Raw genomic sequence first — 22,392 nt, forward strand, 5'->3', positions numbered from 1 at the left:
TAAACCTTATTCAAGTCCTGAACCGCATCACACCAGTATCTGCTTATATTAAGTTGACCATATCATTTATTGTCTCATGTTGAGAATGAGAAGGGGAGTTACTAATAATTACAGCACTACAACAAGCTTGAGCCAGGGCTGTCCCAGGCAAACTAGGACATATGGTCACCCTGCACTTATGGAAAGAGACCACAAATAATGATACAAGTTAATGTTTACCATACACTTGGCTAGGTACCCGGCACCGGCTTCCCAGGCTTTCTCGTTAATCCTCACAGCAATGCTCAGAAATAGGTAAAATTCCTATCTCCATTTGACAGATAAGGAAACAGGTATTAAATAACGGAGAGATCAATTCTCTTGATAACACAGTTAATAAGGGGCGGAGCAGAGATGGGAGACCAGGAAGACTGGTCAGTTCCAAACAACTATTCCAGGCACTTGAAACTGATAAGCCACAAGCAAGGTGCATTTGGCCGTCACGGTATGTGACAGAAAAGTGAGCGAGCATTGAAAACTGGAGGGATTTCACATAAAAATCTGCATTTCCAACTCTCTCAGGAACATTGGGAGGCCTGACAGTGCTGAGCCAGTGTGCCTGTAAGGCGCCAGTCACAGTTTCTGGGTGGAGCTGCCCACCTGAGAGGGGGCTCACCGGTTTGCCACAGTCCCCACCCACCCCTTTTGCATCCCAGCCCCCACTCCAACACTGAAGTGGAAGGAGAATGGCCATATGTTATCATGTTGGCACTACGGTTTTTATCAGAGTGCAGAAACATTCTTCAATATCCTGGTCTCTATTAAGAATGACCAGAGGGTTGTGCCTATTTCAAAACCGAAAAAAAAAAAAAAAAGTGTGTTGGGGGGTCCCCTCTAAATTAGGCTCCACTGCCCAGCAACCATAATGTCCCTGTGACTCGCTGCATTCCTTTCTCGAGACGTGTCTGAAACACAGCACAATATGATTGTGAGAACTCCTGACACGATTCACCACAAGCTTTTGCTCCACTCGCTGGCAGTTCCGTGACCTTCTGATGTGGCAACATTCAAGGACTTGTTTGGTTCTCGAAGCAAGGCACGGATGGCACTCTTTTTAAAGTTGTGATGAGAAAAACAACTCCTTGGAGTTGCTGCCTCGGCACTTTACCGTATGACAAACCTGCTCACACCCGGAGTCTGGACATTTAGATAAGGGTCTGAGTTTGGGATTCCCACCCGAAGTTCCTGCTTTGCTTTTTGGGGGGCCCCTTTTAAAATAACCACTTAAGAGTTGAGCCCTTGGAGCTTCCCTGGTGACGCAGTGGTTGAGAGTCCGCCTGCCGATGCAGGGGACACGGGTTCGTGCCCCGGTCCGGCTGGGCCCGTGAGCCATGGCCACTGAGCCTGCGCGTCCGGAGCCTGTGCTCCGCAACGGGAGAGGCCACAACAGTGAGAGGCCCGTGTACTGCAAAAAAAAAAAAAAAAAAAAAGTTGACCCCTTGAAAAATTAGTGACGGAGTAGGCGGGGGGGATGTGTGGTTGACGAGCCAGTGCGGGTGTGCCGATTCCAGTGGCCGGCAGCGGATGGAGCGGTGGGGGAGAGGGCACGATGGGCAATGCCAGAGAGTGGCGCTGCGTGGAAAATGACCCCGGGTCTTCACCGAGCTCATTAAAGCATTCAGTTGCTGAGGAGCCCAAGTAGAAGAAATACGGAGTTTAGAGCCTGAGAATTTTGATAAATCCGGTTCATGGGTTGATTTTTCTTTTTTTAATTTTATTTTTATTATTTTTGGCTGCATTGAGTCTTCGTTGCTGTGCACGGGCTTTCTCTAGTTGGGGCAAGCGGGGGCTACTCTTCGTTGTGGTGCGCGGGCTTCTCATTGCAGTGGCTTCTCTTGTTGCGGAGCACGGGCTCCAGGCGCACGGGCTCAGTAGCTGCGGCTCGCGGGCTCTAGAGCGCAGGCTCAGTAGTTCTGGCGCACGGGCTTAGTTGCTCCGCAGCATGTGGGATCTTCCGGGACCAGGGCTCGAACCTGTGCCCTGCATTGGCAGGTGGATTCTTAACCACTGTGCCACCAGGGAAGCCCTGATTTTTCTTTTCAAGTGCCAGCCAGGAGAAGAACCAGCAGGCTCTGGGGCTCAGGACTCCAGACTTGACATGATATTTTTTGCCAAGCAGGTAATTAATAATGCTTGTGCTACTCCAGCCATAGTAAGTGTGTTATTGAACTGTATCCATCAAGATGTCCATTTAGGAGAGACATTATCAGGGTTTAAAGAATTTTCACAAAGTTTTGATGCAGCTGTGAAAGGTTTGGCACTGAGTAATTCGGATGTGATTCGACAAGTACACAACAGTTTCGCCAGACAGCAGATGTTTGAATTTGATGCATAGACATCAGAAAGAGAAGATGCTTTTCACTTTGTCAGTTATGTTCCTAGTAATGTAAGGCTGTAGGAATTAGATGGATTAAGAGAAGGACCCACTGATTTAGGTGTATGTCATCAAGATGATTGGATCAGTGCAGTGAGGCCCGTCATAGAAAAAAGGATACAAAAGTACAGTGAAGGTGAAATTCAATTTAACTTAATGGCCATTGTGTCTGACAGAAAAATGATATATGAAGAGAAGATAGAAGAATTACAAAGACAACTTGCTGAGGAGGAACCCATGGATACAGATCAGGGTAATAACATGTTAAGTGCTATTCAGTCAGAGGCTGCCAGAAATCAGGTGCTTATTGAAGAAGTACAGAAATTAAAAAGATATAGGATTGAAAACATCAGAAGGAAGCATAATTATCTGCCATCCATTATGGAATTCTTAAAGACTTTAGCAGAACACCAGCAGTTAATACCACTAGTAGAAAAGGCAAAAGAAAAACAGAATGCAAAGAAAGCACAGGAAACCAAATGCAGAAGATGCTTTGGGATGTGTACACATTTCTGCTTCTGCACTTACTTTCGAGGAAACCATTAAGTATAAAGAACTTCGAGCAACACCCTAACTGACTCAGCGCACGTTTGACAATAGTCCCAGTTGGTCTCACCTTCAATGCGTGGATTCATAACCTCTCCCTGCCTGCATCATGTGCATGTGGTGCATATTAAATAAAAGTGGTGTTCAGAAAAAAAAGAAAACAATTACTGACCTCTGCCCCAACCACCTGGTAAGCACGAGGTGCCTGCTACCCTGCTCTCTCTGTCCTGCCCACTGATGACCTGGGACTGAGGGCTGCCCTCCCCCTGGCCCATTGTGCCACCAACCCCCCGCCCCTCACCCTGTTTCTGGGATGTATAAGTAACAAATTGTTATTTTTACTTCCTCTCTGTTGGTTTACTGAAATTGTCCCTTCAACCAAAACAATCCCAGGGTTTTCACTTCCCTAAAGTGGGAGCTCGGATGCCGAGGAAGTACCTGCCGACCCCAATCCAAGTAGGTGGCTTGTGCCTCCTCTAACCTGCATATTCTTCTTCTTCTTCTTTTTTTTATTAATTAATTTATTTATTTTTGGGTCTTCGTTGCTGCGTTGGGTCTTCGTTGCTGCGCATGGGCTTTTCTTTAGTTGCGGCAAGTGGGGGCTACTCTTCATTGCAGTGTGCTTCTCTTGTTGCAAGCATGGACTCTAGGCACACAGGCGTCAGTAGTTGTGGCACACAGGCTCAGTAGTTGTGGCACACAGGCTCAGTAGTTGTGGCTCATGGGCTTAGTTGCTCCGCGGCATGTGGGATCTTCCCAGACCAGGGCCCGAACCCACGTCCCCTGCATTGGCAGGCGAATTCTTAACCACTGCGCCACCAGGGAAGTCCTAACCTGCATATTCTTAATTGAACACACCAGCTCTGGCTTCTCAACACAAAAGTTAAATGAACTTAGAATCTTTTTTGCTTGGGAAACTTTAGGATCTCCCTAAGACTATATGCCAAAGATTAAACACTTGCTGACTTCTGCAATGACAAACCAATGGAATCTTCCTTACCCACACCTTCTTTGGAAGCACGGTGGAGGGCTTAGGAGGGTGACTCTGGAATCTGGACCCACCCAGGTACAAATCTCTTCTTGGGCCCTGGGGCCAGCTGCCTCACTTCTGCAAGCCTCACTTTGGGGAAGACACCAATATGACCAATCTCATGAGTTTCTTGGAAGATTAAGGAAGAAAATGCTTAAAGATGCTTTGTACCTTTAGCATTTGGTAATGGAAGGCCATTATTTTTTGTTTGTTTGTTTGTTTTAAATATTTATTCATTTTGGCTGCATCGGTTCTTAGTTACGGCACGCGGGATCTTTCGTTGCAACGTGGGCTTCTCTCTAGTTGTGGTGCACGGGCTCCAGAGTGCGTGGGCTCTGTAGTTATGGCACCTGGGCTCTCTTAGTTGCCCCGTGGCATGTGGGATCTTAGTTCCCCGACCAGAGATTGAACCCACGTGCCCTGCAATGGAAGGCAGATTCTTAACCACTGGACCACCAGGGGAGTCCCCATTATTGTTTTTTAACATTGAAGAGCCTCTGCCCAGATCAGAGCTGTGAGCTCAAGAGTCTGCTTCACAGCAGAGAGCCTGGGAACCAGGCGTAGCAGATGCTGCAATCCGGAGAAGAGGAAGTGATAAGAGTAAATAAAGCCAAGGACTTGAGTGTTTAAGCTGCTCTTCAGAAGAATTAAAAGAAAAATAAATCCACGGTCCAGATGCAGAGTCCTCCCGCAATTCCCATGGGTGGGTCCCTGGCAACTATCATTTGTTTCTAACTTCTGAGCTTTTGGACCCTCCTCAGGTGCACCTGGAAGGGAGATGCAAGAAGAGGCCATGGACAGTGTGACAGGGGAAAGGGGGGTACTTCTGGGGAGGTCAGGGCAGCATGGGGTATGCTGCTCTCCCCGCCACATTCTGGTTCTGCAGAAATCAAGTCCAAGGGCAGTCTTAAAGGGAAAATGAGGTCACAAAACAGCGCAGCTGGAAGGGAGTGTGGAAGGAGGTGGCGAGGGCCCACTCCGCTTGGGGTGGCAGATGCTGGGGCAGGAGGAGGTGGACAAAGTCTGCGTGGGCCCCTCGCTGGGACTCAGGCAGTCGCATGGCAGTGGGGCTCCAAGAATGGGAGGAGGCGAGGGTTGGAGCAGCGCAGGCTGAGAATCTAGTCTAGGAGTTCAGGTTCTGATTCTGCCATTACAATGTAAATGACCTTAGGGTATTCGGTTTTCTTACCTGTGAACCGAATTCAAAAATACCCTTGCCTTGGGCTTCCCTGGTGGTGCAGTGGTTGAGAGTCAGCCTGCCGATGCAGGGGACACAGGTTCGTGCCCCGGTCCGGGAAGATCCCACATGCCGCAGAGCGGCTGGGCCCGTGAGCCATGGCCGCTGAGCCTGCGTGTCCGGAGCCTGTGCCCCGCAACGGGAGAGACCACAACAGTTAGAGGCCCGCATACCGCAAAAAAGCAAACAAACAAACAAACAAAACAAGCCTCCCTGCCTCTCCACAGCTTCCTGGGGAGATCTACAGGGAGAGTTCTATGGGGATGTTGACATGATTCTTTTAGGGTCTCTCTCCCCCATTAAATGGTTCCTTCAGAGCAGAAGCATGTCTCATCCATTTATCTCCCCAGTTCAGGGCATACAACAGGTGCTCAATACATGTGTGTTTTGAAATTTGTTAAAATTTGCCTTATAGCACAACATGGTCAGTTTAAAAAATGTTCCAAGTGTGCTTGAAAATAATTTGTAATCTAAAGTTTTGGAGCATAGAGATTATATATCTGCTTGTTGAATCAAATTTGCTGCTCACGTTATTTAAGTTTTTTATATCCTTACTAATTTTTTTGGAGGGGGGTCTACTGGTTCTGAAAGAGGTATCCTCTATCAGTGAATGATAGCAGTATGTTAAATCTCCTATTATGATAGTGAATTTGTCTATTTTTTCCTTGTAGCTCTGTTGCTCTATATAATTTGAAGTTAAGTGCATACAAAATTTAAAACTTCCCGGTAAATTGGACTTGTTGATATGAAGTGCCCTTGTTTATTTCTCGTAACGCTTTCGCTTTCAAGTCTACTGTATCTGTTATTATACAATTTCCCTTTGGTTTATATTTGCACAGTATATCTCTTCCAATTCTTTTACTTTCAAACTTTTTGTACCATTATGTTTTTTTTTAATAAATTGTTAAAAATTAATTAATTAATTTAAAAAATAACTGAAAAAGTTAAAAAAAGAAAACTAAGAAGCAAATTCCGTGGAATGCATAAGAGGTGTTCCTTGGGAGAATGCTTTAGGTCTCAGTTCATTTCTTCATAAGATGAACGTTCCCACCAAAAGCATCAGAGTAAACATCACGCCTCATCATTCCTTTCCACTGTTCATACAGCATGCATGTAGGTATAATGCTGATTAATGCAAAAAAATTACAATATTCAATGACTTTGAATAAGCAGTGGAGGAAGCAAACATTTACTAGATTCCATGAATAAAAACCTCTCTAATAAAGCTTATGTGGGAGGATAATGGCTCCAGCTACCTTAGCAAAGGAGGCAGAGTCCCCTTTCCTATGAATAGCTGGGCTCAGGTGTGATGTTGGGAACAACACAAGGCAAATAAATAGCAACTGAGAAAAAAACAAAAACAAAAACAAAAACACATGTGTGTTGAACTGAGCTGGACCAGGGGAGGTGGAAAGGCAAGCTGTCCTATGTCCTATAGGCAAGGGTTTAACATCCTCTGAATTGCATCCTCCTTTAAAAGCAGATCATGTATGGACAATGAATAGAAGAGGATAAGGGAGACATGAAATTATTTATTGTGCCAGGAGGTTGGGATTATGTGTAACTTTCTCTTATATTATTATAATGTTTCTAGAGTAAATAAAACTGAGGGAAGCGAGACACGGGGCATCTTAAGGTCTTTGAAGGAACCACAGCTCTCTGCATTTCCCACAGAACCCGACTCCTTGCTCAGCGTTCAGTGAGTTTGACTTGCTTTGCCCTGGAAGCTACAAAGGGTCAGATATATACACAAGACCCATCATCACCACCACTGTGACATCACTCAGACCTCCAATGACACAACAGACTTGACCTACAAAGGAATGTCTGCGAGGGTCCCCCAAACCCTTCTCTCTCTCCACCCTTTCACACCCTTTTCCTGATTTCTTCAGTATATTTTTAGGACCATATTTTAAAAAGTACTGCTCCCACAACCATCACAGTTCCTCCCTCTCTGATATTAATTAAAAATCAACAGCATGGTTAAGAGAGCTTGGGCTCTGGGTTCAAGGCTGGGTTTGAATTCCTGCTCTTGAACTAGTCATTTGACCTCTTCATCCTTCAGTGACCTCATCTGTTCAGTGGAGGAAATACTCCTGCTTACGGCACAGAACAAGTACTGAGCACCTCGTATGTGCCAGGAGCTGTGCTGGTGCTGACCCCTGAGTGGTTGGCAGAACTGGTTGAGACCACAGATGGAACGACTCACCACACTGCCCCACACAAGTGAGCTCATGGGGACAACAGCCCTGGGGGCAACCCTTCTGGAGGAGAATATAGCACCACGCGTCAAAAGCCTTCAAAAACACAGACCTTTGACCCAGAGTTCACTTTTTATGAATTTAACTTAAAGAAATAATTAAGAATCTATGCAAAGATTTTGCTACACAGCATTATTTATAACAACAATGACTGGGGGAAAATTAATGTCCAACAATATGGCACTGACTGTGTCAACTGAAATACACTCACACAATGGGATACTATGCAGACAACAGTATCAATTTATAAGAGTATTTCGACATGAATAGAGGTTCACACTGTAACTGATTTTAAAAAACTGGATGTATAATATGACCTTATTTTTATTTTCTTTTAAATCAAGTAAAGTCTGAAAAGACCTTTGTGCATTCTTGTTATTAAACATGGGTGTCCAAATCGCCAGAGGTGCTTATGTACAGAGCAAGTGCCCAGGCCCTACAGCAGACCTACTGAATTAGAATCTCAAGATGAAGGAATATCTGGATTGTAAACAAGGTTCCCAGGCGATTCTGAGGCTCACCAGAGTTTCAGAAACACTGTACATGCCTAAGTGTTAACAGTGGTTATCACTGACTTATGGGATACCTGGTGATTTTTATTTTCTTCTCTTTGTATTTTCTACAATTTACATGTTTGGAAATTAAAAAGAGATATGACCTGAATGTCCAACAAGGGGTAGTTACGGGACATCCGTACAACGGAATCTTACGCAGCCATGGAAGCACTGGGTGGAAATACACTGATGACATACTGACATATGAAAGAATGTTACAAATCAACACTAAAACATCTACGTAAAGTTTTATACAGAGAGAGGAAAGGAGAGGAGAGGAGACACAGTTTGGCAGGATATTCTTTAAAATGTTAACAAGCCTGTTTCTTAGTGGTGAAATTTTAGGTAACCTTTCTTTTTTGTAACTTTTTCTACCTTTTGAATTGTGTACTATAAATAGGTAACATTTTTTATAATCATAAAAATGTATTCTGATCCTGAAAAAATATATATGTAACACTGTCTTTCTGAGGGCCTTGTGGGAGGGAGGGTTAGTGAAACAGAAAAGGTGCCGGTGCTTAAAAGGGGGAAGAGTAGGCTTCCAGGGAAGGAGAGAACTCAGTACGACCCCAAAGGGCTTTGCAGACCTTACTACAAGGCCAATTGTGTGGAGGAGAAGGGGGGATAAAAAGATACTTCAGACATAGATATAGGCGTAGCAATGTGTGGCTTGAGGGTTCCCCGACCAGGGACTGAACCCGGGCCCCCTGCAGTGAAAGCCCGGAGTCCTAACCACTGGACCGCCAGGGAATAAAAATTTTAAATGAACAACAAACAGGGGAAAGATATTTCTTTTTCTTTTCCCCTATTTTTTGGCTGCGGCATGCAGGACCTTAGTTCCCCAACCAGGGATGGAACCCCTGCCCCCTGCAGCGGAAGTGCGGTCTTAACCACTGGACCGCCAGGTAAGTCCCTTGGTTTTGTTTTGTTTTTTTTTTTTTTTTGCTGTATGCGGGCCTCTCACTGTTGCGGCCTCTCCCGTCGCGGAGCGCAGGCTCAGCGGCCATGGCTCATAGGCCCAGCCGCTCCGTGGCATGTGGGATCCTCCCAGACGGGGGCACGAACTCGTGTCCCCTGCATCGGCAGGCGGACTCTCAACCACTGCGCCACCAGGGAAGACCCGTTTTTTTTTTTTTCTCTTGTTTTTGTTTTTTGGGGTGGGGGGAGAGATTTCTAACAAATATGGCAAGAAGCTCATATAGGCCAATGAGAAAAATATAGAGACCCAGTAATTTTAAGCCCCTAAGACCTGAACAGATGCGATGATCAAGAATATGTATGAACAGACAATTCATGAAGAAGAAATATCCATGTCTAATGAGGTTATGGAAAAAACGTTTAAAAGCATTTGAAATACTGGTAATGTTCCTATTTGCTGGATCCGACCCTTGGTTACATGGGTGTGTTCAGTTTGTGAAAATTCTTTGAGCTGAACATCTGAACATGGTGTGTTCACTTTCCTGTATTTATATTATACCCCAAGAATGAAAAAATTTTAAAGCAAGGCATGGATAAACACAAAATAGAGACTGGGTGGGAGGAACAGGGAGAGAGAGAGAGGGAGAGAGAGAGAGAGAGAGAGAAGCACATAGGTAGATGTAAGTATTGTAATGTTCTCTTCTTGGATTAGGTGGTGGGTTCGCAAATGTTCATTATATTATAATGCATACTTTGTTCACAAAATAAAAGAAGACCCTGCAGGGAAGCAAACTGAACTGAGTGCCCTGCTCCACCAATCACTAGATATGTGATCCTGGCTCGCAGCCTATCTGGCTCAATTTCCTTATCCGTGAAATAGAGGAATGTGAGGATTAAAAATACAGGGACTTCCCTGGTGGCGCAGTGGTTAAGAATCCACCTGCCAATGCAGAGGACACAGATTCGAGCCCTCGTCCGGGAAGATCCCACATGCCACGGAGCAACTAAGCCCGTGAGCCACAACTACTGAGCCTGCGCTCTAGAGCCCGCAAGCCACAACCACTGAGCCCATGCACCACAACTACTGAAGCCCGCGTGCCTAGAACCCGTGCTCCGCAACAAGAGAAGCCACCGCAATGAGAAGACTGCACACCGCAACAGAGTAGACCCCACTTGCAGCAACTAGAGAAGCCCGCGCACAGCAACAAAGACCCAACACAGCCAAAATAAATAAATTTATGTAAAAAAAAAAATACAGTGCATGTGGAATTGCCTAATACTGACCCTGGCAGACTATACGTGCTCAAGACTATACGTGCTCAGTAAACATTAACACGGTTTCCATTTCTCTCACTTGTTACAGTGTTATATAGAAACGTCATAAGGTTTTCAAAAAGGAGGAAGCCTTCCAAAAGCTTGTCCCCTGACTGCTACCTTTTTGATTTGCATTCCAATCTTGTCCGTATGGACGGCCATTTAGTACTTACAGAATTTCGTGTCCTAGTGTCTTGAAATGCAAACTTGTATTACAGCGTTCGCATCCTCTCCAGCTGTCCCTTCTGTAAACACTCAGCTGATAAGTGCAAGATCAACAGGTTCGCGTTGGAGGGTCTGTTAATGGAAAGAGCCTGAGGCGGGTGCCTACACCGGTGATCCAGCTCTTGAAGGTGAGAACCCTGAGCGCGCCTTCTGGAAACCCCGCTCTGAGGCTGACCCTTCCACACAGGCCTCCTCGCCTGCAAGTAGCGGAAACCCATCGTGCCCCGATCCGGGAAGATCCCACATGCCGCAGAGCGGCTGGGCCCTTGAGCCATGGCCGCTGAGCCTGCGCGTCCGGAGCCCGTGCTCCGCAACGGGAGAGGCCCGCGTACCGCAAAAAAAAAAGAAAAAAGAAAAAAAAAAAAAAAACAAAACAAGAGGGGGCTTCCCTGGTGGCGCAGTGGTTGAGAGTCCGCCTGCTGATGCAGGGGACGTGGGTTCGTGCCCCGGTCTGGGAAGATCCCACATGCCGCGGAGCGGCTGGGCCCGTGAGACATGGCCGCTGAGCCTGCGCTCCGCAACGGGAGAGCCCACAACAGTGAGAGGCCCGCGTACCACCAACAAAAGGGGCAGGCCTGGAGTGGCTAGGGAAAACTGTAACCAGGGTCTCAGCCAGCCTGGGTCTCAGTGCCACCTACCCCGAACCCACGTTCCACTCTCCCCTCCTGGAGCCAGGCTGTCCCCCCTGTGCTGCACCAGACCCTGCAGGGCTCCCTTCGCGCCTGGGAAAAGCCCGCCCTGCCCCCACGAGACTCTGATTGGCCCCGTGGGGTCACGTGCTGCAGGCTTGGACCAGTTAGGTGATGGGAGTGGACGGAGGGTGCGACTGGAATCACTTGGTTGGACAGAGAGAAAGTTGTCCTCTGCCACCCCATTGCTGCAAATTACAGACATGCTAAAAAGAAAAATCACCCCTGTTAAATAATCAATACATAATATAACAGAATATGACATAACTTCTATTAAATTTTGGTGTGATCTTTACCAATTTTATCTTGTCTCTATGCCTCATATACAAGTTACATTCATTTATATATCACATACACACGCACACGCAAATGTTTTTGAGTCTTGTTTTTGTACTTAATATTTTAGAAAAAGGATTTCTCTGTATCTTCTAATTTTGTAAAAACCATTTAATGGCTGTATGCTATTTCATGATGTGATATACCACATTCCATTTACTCATTCCCTAGCTATTACTACTCTTCAACTTGTAAGCAGATTTTTCTTAATTATAAATATTGACCATATTGTTACATCAATCTTTGTTGGCACTTTGGAGGCATATCTTGCCTTTTTTTCTTTTTTTTTTATTGCTAGTGATTTAAAACATTTTCCAAAGGCGTATTAGACATTGGTATTCCTTCTTTGTGAATTCTGTTCCCAGCTTTTACTGGCTCATGTATTCTAACCTTAGATGCCTTAAAACTAGTGGAGGTTCCTGTGTTTTTCTCACTGGCTTATGTGAGCTTCTTGCCGTAACTATTCCAGACATCTCCTCCCTGTTTGTTGTTCTTCTAAACTCTATGTGTGACTCCCTCTGGTTACAACTTCTCCCACTAAGGGTAACCGCTCTCCTGACTTCAAACGGCATAGGTCAGTGTTACCCTCTTTTTTGTATTTTATATAGATGGGATCATATGGTATGAATGCATCTGGCTCAATATTTTTGTGAGCCTTAAACTGTCGCATGTGGTCGTAGGTTGCTCATTCTCATTGCTGTATACTGCTTAATAGTGTGGAACCACCATAATTGATCCATTCTGTTGTTGATGGGCATTTGGGTAATTTTCAGTTTGGGGCTAGTTTTCAGTTTGGGGCTATTATGAATAGTACTGCTGTGAGCAACTTGGCTTTTTTAAGAATATAGTTTAGGGACTTCCCTGGTGGCGCAGTGGTTAAGAATACACCTGCCAATGCAGGGAACACGGGTTCGAGCTCTGATCCGGGAAGATCCCATATACTGCGGAGCACCTGGGCCCGTGAGCCACAACTGCTGAAGCCCGCGCGCCTAGAGTCAGTGCTCCGCAACAAGAGAAGCCACCGCAATGAGAAGGCCGCTCACCGCAACGAAGAGTAGCCCCTGCTCGCCCCAACTAGAGAAAGCCTGCGCGCAGCAACGAAGACCCAACGCAACCAAAAATAAAATAAATGTTTTAAAAATTATTAAAAAAAGAAAAGAATATAGTTTAGGGACTTCCTTGGCGGTCCAGTGGTTAAGACTTCGCCTTCCAATGCAGGGGGTGTGGGTTTGATCCCTGGTCGGGGAGCTAAGACCCCACATGCCTCTCAGCCAAGAAACCAAAACATAAAACAGAAGCAATATTGTAACAAATTTAATACAGACTTTATAAATGGTCTACATCAAAAAAAATCTTTAAAAAAAAGAATATAGTTCCGTAGGTTACCTACTAAATACAAAGGAGAAAAGGTACTTTTTTAGTGGAGAGATCTGGTAGACATCAGATGAACCAATTGATCAAAGCCAGCATCACCAATAAGGGAACAAACTGACAATGTGATACGACGGGAAGGACACATTTGTGTCCCACCCCTGTGGTTTTCTTTCCAAAAATGTTTAACATAAATTTAAAGATTAAACAATCAGACAAATTCAGACTGGGAACACTCTACCAAACATTTGATGCCTGAAGTCATCAAAAATCCAGTGTCATAAAAGACAAGAAGGTCAACTATTCTAGATTAAGAGAGGCTGAAGAGACACGACACCAAATTGAGTCCTAGACTTAAACAATAGCTGACATTATTGGGACAACTGGAGAAATTCAAACACGAACCACATATTAGAAAAAACTATAGTATCTGTTGTATTTCTTAGATGTGATTACGGTATTATGGTTTTATAGGAGAATGTCTTTGTTTTTACTTGATACATGGTGAAGTATTGGTGTGATATGTCACGTCTACAACTACTGAAAGATTCACCACACACACACACACACACACACACACACACACAGTGAGGTAAAGCAAATGTGACCAAGGATCCTCAGATCCTTAGAAATGAGGTTAAGCATCTATGAAGTTAGAAAATCCTTTCCTCAGGGACCAGGACTGACTGCAAGGCCGTTTCCTGTTGAATTCCTCTTTGACCAAGCTGGTCTGACTCAATGCTGTTCCCTCTGCAGTCAGACAGGTTCCCAACCCTGTGTCTGAGATTTCAAAGCAGTCTATTGCTTCCATCTTCCTTCTAACAAACTTAAAAATTGCACCTAAATTGGAATCAGCACACATTTGCCTCTAGAATGTTCCTCTACATTTGGGGCTGGGGAGAGAGGTTGCTCTTAAAATATAAGCTTCAGGAAGGTAGGATTCATGACTGGCTTGTTCACCATGGTGTCATCAGCATCAAATACCACGCCTGGCACATTGTCAGTGCTCGGGAAAACAAAACATTTAACCAAATGAATGAGAAAATGCATGTCAGTGATCAGACATGCATCTTCACTTAATTATTACCCGTGTGTGTATATTAGTTTGTATGATTGCCTTGTGGTCATGATCACTTTCCTTCTTAGATATATTTCCACGTACTGGCATTAGTTCTTTTTTTTTTGGCCACACTGCTGCACCTCATGCGGAATCTTAGTTCCTCGACCAAGGATCGAACCTGCATCCCCTGCATTGGAAGGGCGGAGTCTTAACCACTGGACCACCTGGGAAGTCCCTGGCATTACATGTGTCATTATATTCTATATTTGTCATTTAGAACTACGTAAATTGTCCATCGTGTTAAGATTCTTGATTAGCCATGCTCTTGTTGTTGGGCATCTAGATGGTTTCCAATTTGTTTTGCTGCTATAAATAGCACTTCTATGAACATTTTTTTTTCTCTTTGGGATTAATGCCTTACAAATTCCCCAAGTGGAATTACGAGGTCAAAGGAGATGAAGTCTTACATATCTAGTTTCTTACATCTTGTCTGAAAGACTGAATGCTAAAAAACTGAACTAATTGGGGCTTCCCTGGTGGCGCAGTGGTTGAGAGTCCGCCTGCCAATGCAGGGGACGCGGGTTCGTGCCCCGGTCCGGGAAGATCCCACATGCCGCGGAGCGGCTGGGCCCGTGAGCCATGGCCGCTGAGCATGCGCGTCCGGAGCCTGTGCTCCGCAACGGGAGAGGCCACAACAGTGAGAGGCCCGCGACCCGGGGTGGGGGGGACTACTTTACGTGCTCCAGTCATACATATTAGTTGCCTCGCAGCTCTGCCAAGATTAGGTTTTCTATTTTTACTAGTTTAATTACATATTTTTTAAAGTTGATTTCTTTAATTTCTAGTGATTTTTGCACTTTCTACATGACAACCTGCCAGCTGAATTTTCTCATGATCAGCTGTAAATTGAAACTAAAAATGTTAAATTATAATCCTGTTGTCCAATACCATTTACAAGTACAGATTCATTTTCCCATTAGTGTGTTGCTCCTGGTGTGTCTTACATTAAGTCCTTATAACAGTCTAAGTCTACTTTTGAAATGTATTCCGGTCCACTGGACTTTTTTTCTGTTTATTTTAATTCAATGCCATATGTTTTTCATGATTGTGACATCATCTAAAACTCTGGAAACTCATTGCCTTTCTACTACTACAAACTCATTGCCTTTCCACTACTACAAACAAAATTCTCATCACAAGAAAAAAACTTTGTAAAGATGTGAGGTGATGGATGTTAACATTGTGGAGATCATTTTGCAATACATACAGATATCAAATCATTATGTGTACACTTTAAACTCAATACAATGTTATATGTCAATTACATTCATTAAAACTGGTGGTGGGGGGGAGCTCTTTGGAACACCTGTCTTTTTTTGTTTGGTTCAATAAATATTTACTAAATGACAGTGTCCAAGGCTGGAAGCTGTGCAGGGTTGACAAAGCCCTGCCCCAGAGGTGCTCACAGTCTGGGAGGGGAGGAAGGGGCTCCACCAGGCAGGCGGCAGCAATGAAATGGAAAAGGAGTCTGGGGAGAAAGTCTACTTCCAGCTGAGGCTGCAGGTATGAGCGGGGACCCAGAGCCACACCTGCGGAGCCAGGCGTTTCTGGCCAAGAGAAAAGCGGGAGTGGGGGCTTCACTGGGCAGGACTCAGGGCATCTGAATTTGACTTGCTCAAGGGTTTGAAAAGAAAGGCTGGAACCTGACCATGGAAGGCCTCAAATTCTCAATTCAACTCTGTTCTGTTGGCGATTAAATCCGCCCTCTTGGATCACAAATCTGGCAACAATGTGGGCTCTGGACTGAGGACGGAAGCCAGGAGGCAGAGACTGCAGATGCAAACCACATCACAGAGGCCAGAGGGAAAGAAAATTTTCAAACAGTGTCCATCAATAGGGAAGCAGCTTAAAAAAAAAAAAAAAAGAACAGTACATCCTTCCTACCAACTACTGAGCACCATTAAGAATGGCACAGCTCTGAAGCCAATGGAAATGCCATGAATATTATTAAATAAAATGTATTGTATTATACAGTATAAAACGTGGTTCTGTTTGTGTAAAAGGAGTATTTATATGGGTGTATATGCATAAAGAACGGAAGATTACGCCGTTTAAAAAACTACTGACAGTGGTTACTGTTAGGGTGCGTGTGGAGGGAAGGGAGGACCTCAGGAGACCACCATACAGGGGTATGGTCTGACCGTTTTCCACCGAGCATGCATCATTAAAACTGAGGCTATCTCAGGGTAGTAGCCTCAGTTTTAATGATGCATGCTCTAATGGACTTGAGGATATGGGGAGGGGGAAGGGTAAGCTGTGACAAAGCGAGAGAGTGGCATGGACATATATACACTACCAAACGCAAAATAGATAGCTAGTGGGAAGCAGCCGCATGGCACAGGGAGATCAGTTCGGTGCTTTGTGACCGCCTGGAGGGGTGGGATAGGGAAGGTTGGGAGGGAGGGAGACGCAAGAGGGAAGAGATATGGGAACATATGTATCTGTATAACTGATTCACTTTGTTATAAAGCAGAAACTAACACACCATTGTAAAGCAATTATACTCCAATAAAGATGTAAAAAAAAAAAAACTGAGGCTAACAACAGCACCCATGCTGCAAGGTGAGGCCTGCCAAGGGGCACTGCATTGAGTAATTAGGAAGCCTAATTACCAGGACCGCTGGGAGGCAACTCTTCAGGAGGCAGGTTACGGTGAGGCAGGATGACTGGCGGTTCGGTGTGCACTGAAAGGGCAGAGTCCAGGGAACTCAGCTCTGAAAGGAAGTTTAGCTGAAGAAGCTTCATGATGAAGAGAAGCAAAAAAAGGAGGGAAGTAAATTGAGGGGCCTAAGGGGTAAGGACAGCTGAGGATGGATTTTTTTTTTTTCTTTAGGATTTAAATTTACTTTCAGAAAAAGTATGGTTACTTTTTGGCCCTTATGGTATGTCATCAAGCAGTAAAGGGTTATCAAAGACCTACTTTGATTAAAAATAAAAGTGGCTGTAGTTAGGGCTTTGTATGTTGAGGATTGTGTTTCTTTCATGTTTAAGTCCCTTGATATTCATGTTTTCTCTTCCTAATAATAATAAAAATAGCAATAATTTAATATTATTTGTTAAGAAGTGACTGTGTCCAGCACTGTACCACGTAACTCATACATATATTGTCATTTCTTACGATATCCCTACGAGGGGCTATTATTTTATTTTTCCCATTTTACAAATGAAGAAACTTGAGCCTCTGCCCGAGGTCACGCAGCTGGCGAGTGGCATTAATTACAGCCCCACCGACCCTGTCCTGATTTACATCTGAGCCTGAGGAGGCGGGGCGTTCCCAGCCACGCCCCCTCCAGCCTCAGTCTACAGTGGGGAGCGCCGGGTCCGCCTCCCCTTCCAAACACTTTCTGAGGATGTCGGGAGAGGCTGGGAAACTGGCTTCTTGTTTTTCCCTGTAGGAGCTCCAGGCCCACCACGACAGCTTCTCACCATGTCCTTCTAGAAGTGACCCCCAAGAAAAAGAGAAAAAAGGCAGCCCCTCCCTTCTGGGGTTTACCCCCGTGTTCGCCCTCTGTGAGCTTGTGTCCCTTTAGCCCAGGTGAGCCCAAGAGGCGGTGACCAGGACCCCTCGGTGTCCTTCTCAGGATCCTGAGTCTGGAAGGAAGGGGCAGTGGCAGCCAAGCAAGAAGAGAGGAAGGGCATTCCAGGCAGAGGGAGCGGTGTGTGCAAAGGCCTATGGGAGGGCGAGCAGTGACGGTTCAGGGAGGAAGGCGCAGCGCGCTAAGGGGGAGGGCAGGGAAAAGGCGTGGGGGGCTGGGTGACTGGGAAGAAGCTGAGGTTTCAGAGCCATCATCCTGCAACACAACCAAGGCTTTTGCGGGGGCAGGATGCACAGTCAGAGGTACTCAAGTGGGGCGGGGAGAGCTGAGGAGAGGCAGAGAGCCTGGGCCCAGCCAGGCAGGATGGAAGGAGTCTACACGCTCAAGGGGCTCGGGAGAGGGGACAGAGGGTCCAAAGAAGAGGGGGAAGGGCAGGAAAGAAACTAACCACTGGACTTGCACGTGGAGCCACAGGTGGGGGACCAACCCGATGTGTCCTCTAAGGCTGGAGCTGGCTGATGCCACAGATGCCACTACACAGCCTTCATTCCCTCTGCCTTTTCAGGACCCAGCCCCTAGCTGAGGAGTGACTGGGATCTGTAGTGCCCGGGGTGAGTTCCAAGAGCTGCATCACCACTCAAAGGCCCCCCCCACCCCAGATTTATAGGATCCAGTCATAGGAAAGCGGCACCCCGTCATCTCATGAAGGACTAAACCGGAAGGAACACTTCCTGTCAGCAAAGCCCAGGCCCTCCAAGTCCAGGGACCCCCACAGGGGGTGCAGGGGAGGTGGGCTCACAAGAACAGCCCGCAGTCACTCCTTCCTGCAGCACCGCACAGGCTCGGTAAACATCCTGTGACTGACTGGATGAACAAATACGAATCCCTGACCGCAGGGAAGCGGGGCTCCTCCTCCATCGGGCCCCTTCAGTCCCTCAGGAGCAGGCACCTCAGACCCCCGAGGATACTGAGGAGGGCTCCATCCCTGCGTCTGGGGCCCCTGGGGCTGGGGAAGAGACAAGCACCCAGACAGCTGGGGTGTAACAGAGGGCCGCCCCCTTCCCGGGGCTCCTCTCAGGGGGACACATTGAGAGGATGTTCTGACGGACTTGGGGCTTTGGGGGAAAACCCCTAAAGCAGAATCTTCCAGCCGTCCCTAACACACACTCTGGTAAAGTTCATCTTATGGAGACGCACGGTGGGCTGGTACCTAAGTGCTCAGGCTCAGGAGCCACACCTGAATCTCGCTTTCGCCTCTTTCTAGCCGTGTGTTCTCGCGCACACGACTTAACATTGCCAGTCTGTTGACCGGCAGTGTGTGAGATGGGTGATGACACATCCCAGGGTTGTGAGAGGCGGAAGAGCCTTTGTCCTGCAGTATGCCACACAGCGCCCAGAGCATGAAGAATGCTGGCCACTGCTGTTACCACTTCATCCCTCTGAAGGGTGCCACAGGGTGCCTATCTAACGCTTAAATGAGTGGTGAATCCACACGAATGCTCTTCTGAGAAGTCCATGGTGCTTCTGAAATCATCTCACCGGCCCAAACCAACCCTACCCTGCAGGCATCAGGAAACCGATGAGATTTCCCTATTGTGAACAATGGGGACCAAGACCCTGGCTTCCTCCTCCCCTGCCTGCACCCTCACCTCGTCCAGGTCAACCCAGCAGAGGACTGGATCTCAGCACTAACCGCAGCTCAGCCGGGCACTATCTCAGCCCTGGCAGCTCACAGAAGGCAAGCGGCTGGAGAAAGGATGACTGGGTGGAGGGGCAGTAAGAAAGCTCTCAGCTCCATGACTCACCAGGATCTGGGCCAGAAGCGCAGGCCATCTGTGCGGCTGACTGGCAGCAGCAGCAAGTACCTGCTGCCTTTCCAAAGGGGCGCCTCCCTCCCTGTCCTTCAGACAGACAGCAGGGTCTGTCCCCACAGCAACCCGTCCTTCAGACAGCAGCGTCTGTCCCCACAGCAAGATCTCCCAAGGTCTCCTCACTCCTGGACCTGGATATCTGATGCCTGGGGCTCCCAGCAACCCTCTTTCCAATCTGCACCTCATTCCTCTGGTCAGAAGCTCCCAGGGGTTCTCCAGGGCTCCCCACCGCCGGCCAGCAAGTTGCTCCCCCACTTTGGCCTCCCGGAAAGCTGGCCAGTTTCCTCTTCGCTCCAGCTTCTCCCCCAACCCACTCAGGAGCTCTCCACCTCAGCCCAGCAAGCTTCCACAGAATCCCCGCACCTTCCAGGCTGCCTTGCCGGTCTCGCCCTCTCTGCTCCCCTCCCCGTGTCTGCAAAGCCTGGTCCCTCCCAGCCTCCCTCCCGAAGGCCCTGGTGACCCTTTGCCCCACACAGTTTCTTCGGCTTCTCTAAGGACGCAACTTACACCTCCCCTGTACCTTCCCTCCTCCCCAAGTAGTTGGCTCAGCATGGAGCAGTGAAGGATACAAAAATGCATCAATACTGCAATTCACAAAGAGGTCTTCCAGCCACAAGCTTTGCCGGGCACCCCTCTGGGTACTCCACAGCGGGTGGAGAAAAGATGGACTCTGCCATTCCACACCAAGAAGGCGCTGCTGCCCTGCCGCCCCCAAGGGGCTCTGCGGTGCCCCATCCTCTCCCCTACTGGTGGTCCGAAAGCCACCACGTGCACGTCACCCCCAGGGTAAGTTTCACCCCAGCAGCACTGGCCTGCCAAGCCGAATGCTATCTCCCACGAGCATTTCCTGGGGCCATCTGGAGCCTGGTGCTGATAAATTCTTCCCAGTGACCACCTAATTCGTCAGGTATGGGGGGATGAGGAAAGAATTCGGCTAGAAGAGGAGTATTCTGGGCAGAGGGAATAGGGCAGGGACAGTACCTGCAACAATTTCAACATCCTCTTGCTCAGCTGCTGCTCTGGAGACCAGGCTATCCCCGCCCCACCCCCGCCCTCATCTCCAGCTCCCCTCCATCCACCCCTGCCCACACCTAAGCTTCTCTGGGGTGATCAATGCATTGCCCTGGGGACTGGCCTCTCGGAGGCTATGGGGGATACAAGCCCAGGGACACAGCCTGAGGAAGGGCAAGCGGGGCCTGGAGGAGACGCAGAGGCAGAGGGCCACTCCAGGCATCCTCCCTGACTGGCCTCTCACCAGACATTTCCAGCTCCCTCTGTCAAAGGCTCCACAGGGGAAAAGGCCGAGTCAGCACTCTGGCCACAGCTCTCCCAGGGCCTGGCTTTACAATGTGCTCTGGGGCTCTTGGACTAGCCATGCTCCTCCACCCCTCCCATCCAGCCTGCCTTCACAGAGGAGTGAGATGCAGGGAGGCAGGGGAACAGCCTGGGTGCCTGGACCTGCAGTGGATAGGGAGGTACTTCCTGGTTTGTGTTTGCCTGACATTCAGTTCCGGGTGGGTCTGGAATTCAGCAGAGGGTCTCTGCCCGGTGTGAATATGCATCACCCGGCCCCCACCTCTCCCATCGGCACAATCGGGCACAATCAGGGCAGATACGTGTCTTGGTCGCCTACGTGACGCCATCAGTGGGGCAGGCCAACCCAGCAAGCACTGGCTGTGGCTGGAGGCCCCAGATCCTCCATGGCGCTGTCTGGACTTGGCACAAAACTGCACACGCTGCACTAACTGTCCCCTTTCACTCAGCCCCCTCCCCAAATGAAACATAAAGCAAGACCAAGCTTTGCAGGCCCAGCAATGGGGCTGTAATAACCACACTCCCTGGCAGCTCCAGCTCTGACTCCTGCAAGCCCCCCAGGAAGCAGATCTTTCCCTTTCCCTCTGGAATTCCTGGTGAGAGGTCTGTCTGTCCCCACACTTCTGTCATCCTTTGAAAGACCAGCAGAAAGAACGCACAGCTTCTGGTTTTTGTTTTCTGTCGGGTGGGTTTTTGCATCTTTAGCAGCTTTCTTGCCGCCCAAGATCTGTCCCTTCTGGAGGGGTGCCAGCTTGGCCAGAGCCGCCCACACATTACACCACACACACACGCACACGCACACCGTGCCCAGCCTGTCGCTGCATCCTCCTGATGGCACAAAACTGCCCCACAGAGCTGCGTTCAACTGGTGCGGATGCCGCATGCCACAGGCTGTCCTTGAAGACAGTGTGGAAAAGAAAATACAAACATCCCCGAGGTGCCGGTAAAGGCAAACAAGCCCTTACGAATAATTCAAAAACAACAGTAATGCATCGGTCCTGGAGCAAAGCAAGGAGCCCGGCCTGGAGCCTCCTCTGGTTTCGTCGGACGCGCCCTGCCTGTCCCCGGGCCCAGGGCAGGGCCGGCGCCGGGTGGTCCCAGAGGGCGGGCGCGGGGGTCCTCCCGGAGCCCGCCCTCTTCCTCCGAGGCGGCTCGAGACCCCCGGGCTCCCCTCCCCCGCCGCCCGCCACATCTGGTTCCACTCAGGTCCTCCCCCCACCTCCAGGCGCGCTCCTCCTCCCTTCTCCCCCGCTTTCAGAAAAGGGGAAACGATTTTTTAAAACCCAGTCACACACGCACACGCCCACACACACACACACACACACTCTTCTGGGGGGAAAAAAAAAAAAGGAGGGAAAAGTCGGGAGAGGCCCGCTCCCCGGCGCTCCCCCCGCCCGCCCCCGAAGTTGGCCAAGCTGGCAGCGCCTTACCCGAGAGGGCAGCGGCGGCGGCCCCGGGGCGGCCGAGGTGCAGACCCCCGAGGAGCAGGGCGCAGCGCAGCAGGTGACGAGGCCAGGGCGCGGGGGCCGGCCGGCCGGGCCCCATGCCCGCGGCGTGGCGCTAGGGGACGCAGGGACCGAGGGCGCACAGGCGCGGCGCGCGGTGGCGGCCCCGGCGCTGGGCTGTGGTGACCGCCCGCGAGGGTCTCGCGTCTTCC

General features: G+C 48.4%; 1 protein-coding gene and 1 pseudogene across 2 annotated transcripts in view; one reads left to right on the forward strand and one right to left on the reverse strand.

The window, feature by feature from the left end:
• MRC2 (mannose receptor C-type 2) overlaps window positions 1–22,392 on the reverse strand; it is a 54,329-nt gene extending 31,937 nt beyond the window's left edge. Inside the window, exon 1 of the mRNA XM_082679278.1 lies at window positions 22,166–22,392. Coding sequence (XP_082535404.1) covers window positions 22,166–22,280 — 115 coding nt within the window. The 5' untranslated portion in view covers window positions 22,281–22,392. The remainder of the gene's footprint in view (window positions 1–22,165) is intronic.
• On the forward strand, window positions 1,589–2,959 carry LOC309837863 (ubiquitin carboxyl-terminal hydrolase isozyme L5-like; annotated as a pseudogene). Its single transcript has 2 exons — window positions 1,589–1,723; window positions 2,064–2,959. The product of its transcript is annotated as a ubiquitin carboxyl-terminal hydrolase isozyme L5-like (transcript).

Source organism: Grampus griseus, assembly GCF_964374135.1.
Source record: "Grampus griseus genome assembly, chromosome: 20".
Taxonomy (NCBI): Eukaryota; Metazoa; Chordata; class Mammalia; order Artiodactyla; family Delphinidae; genus Grampus; species Grampus griseus.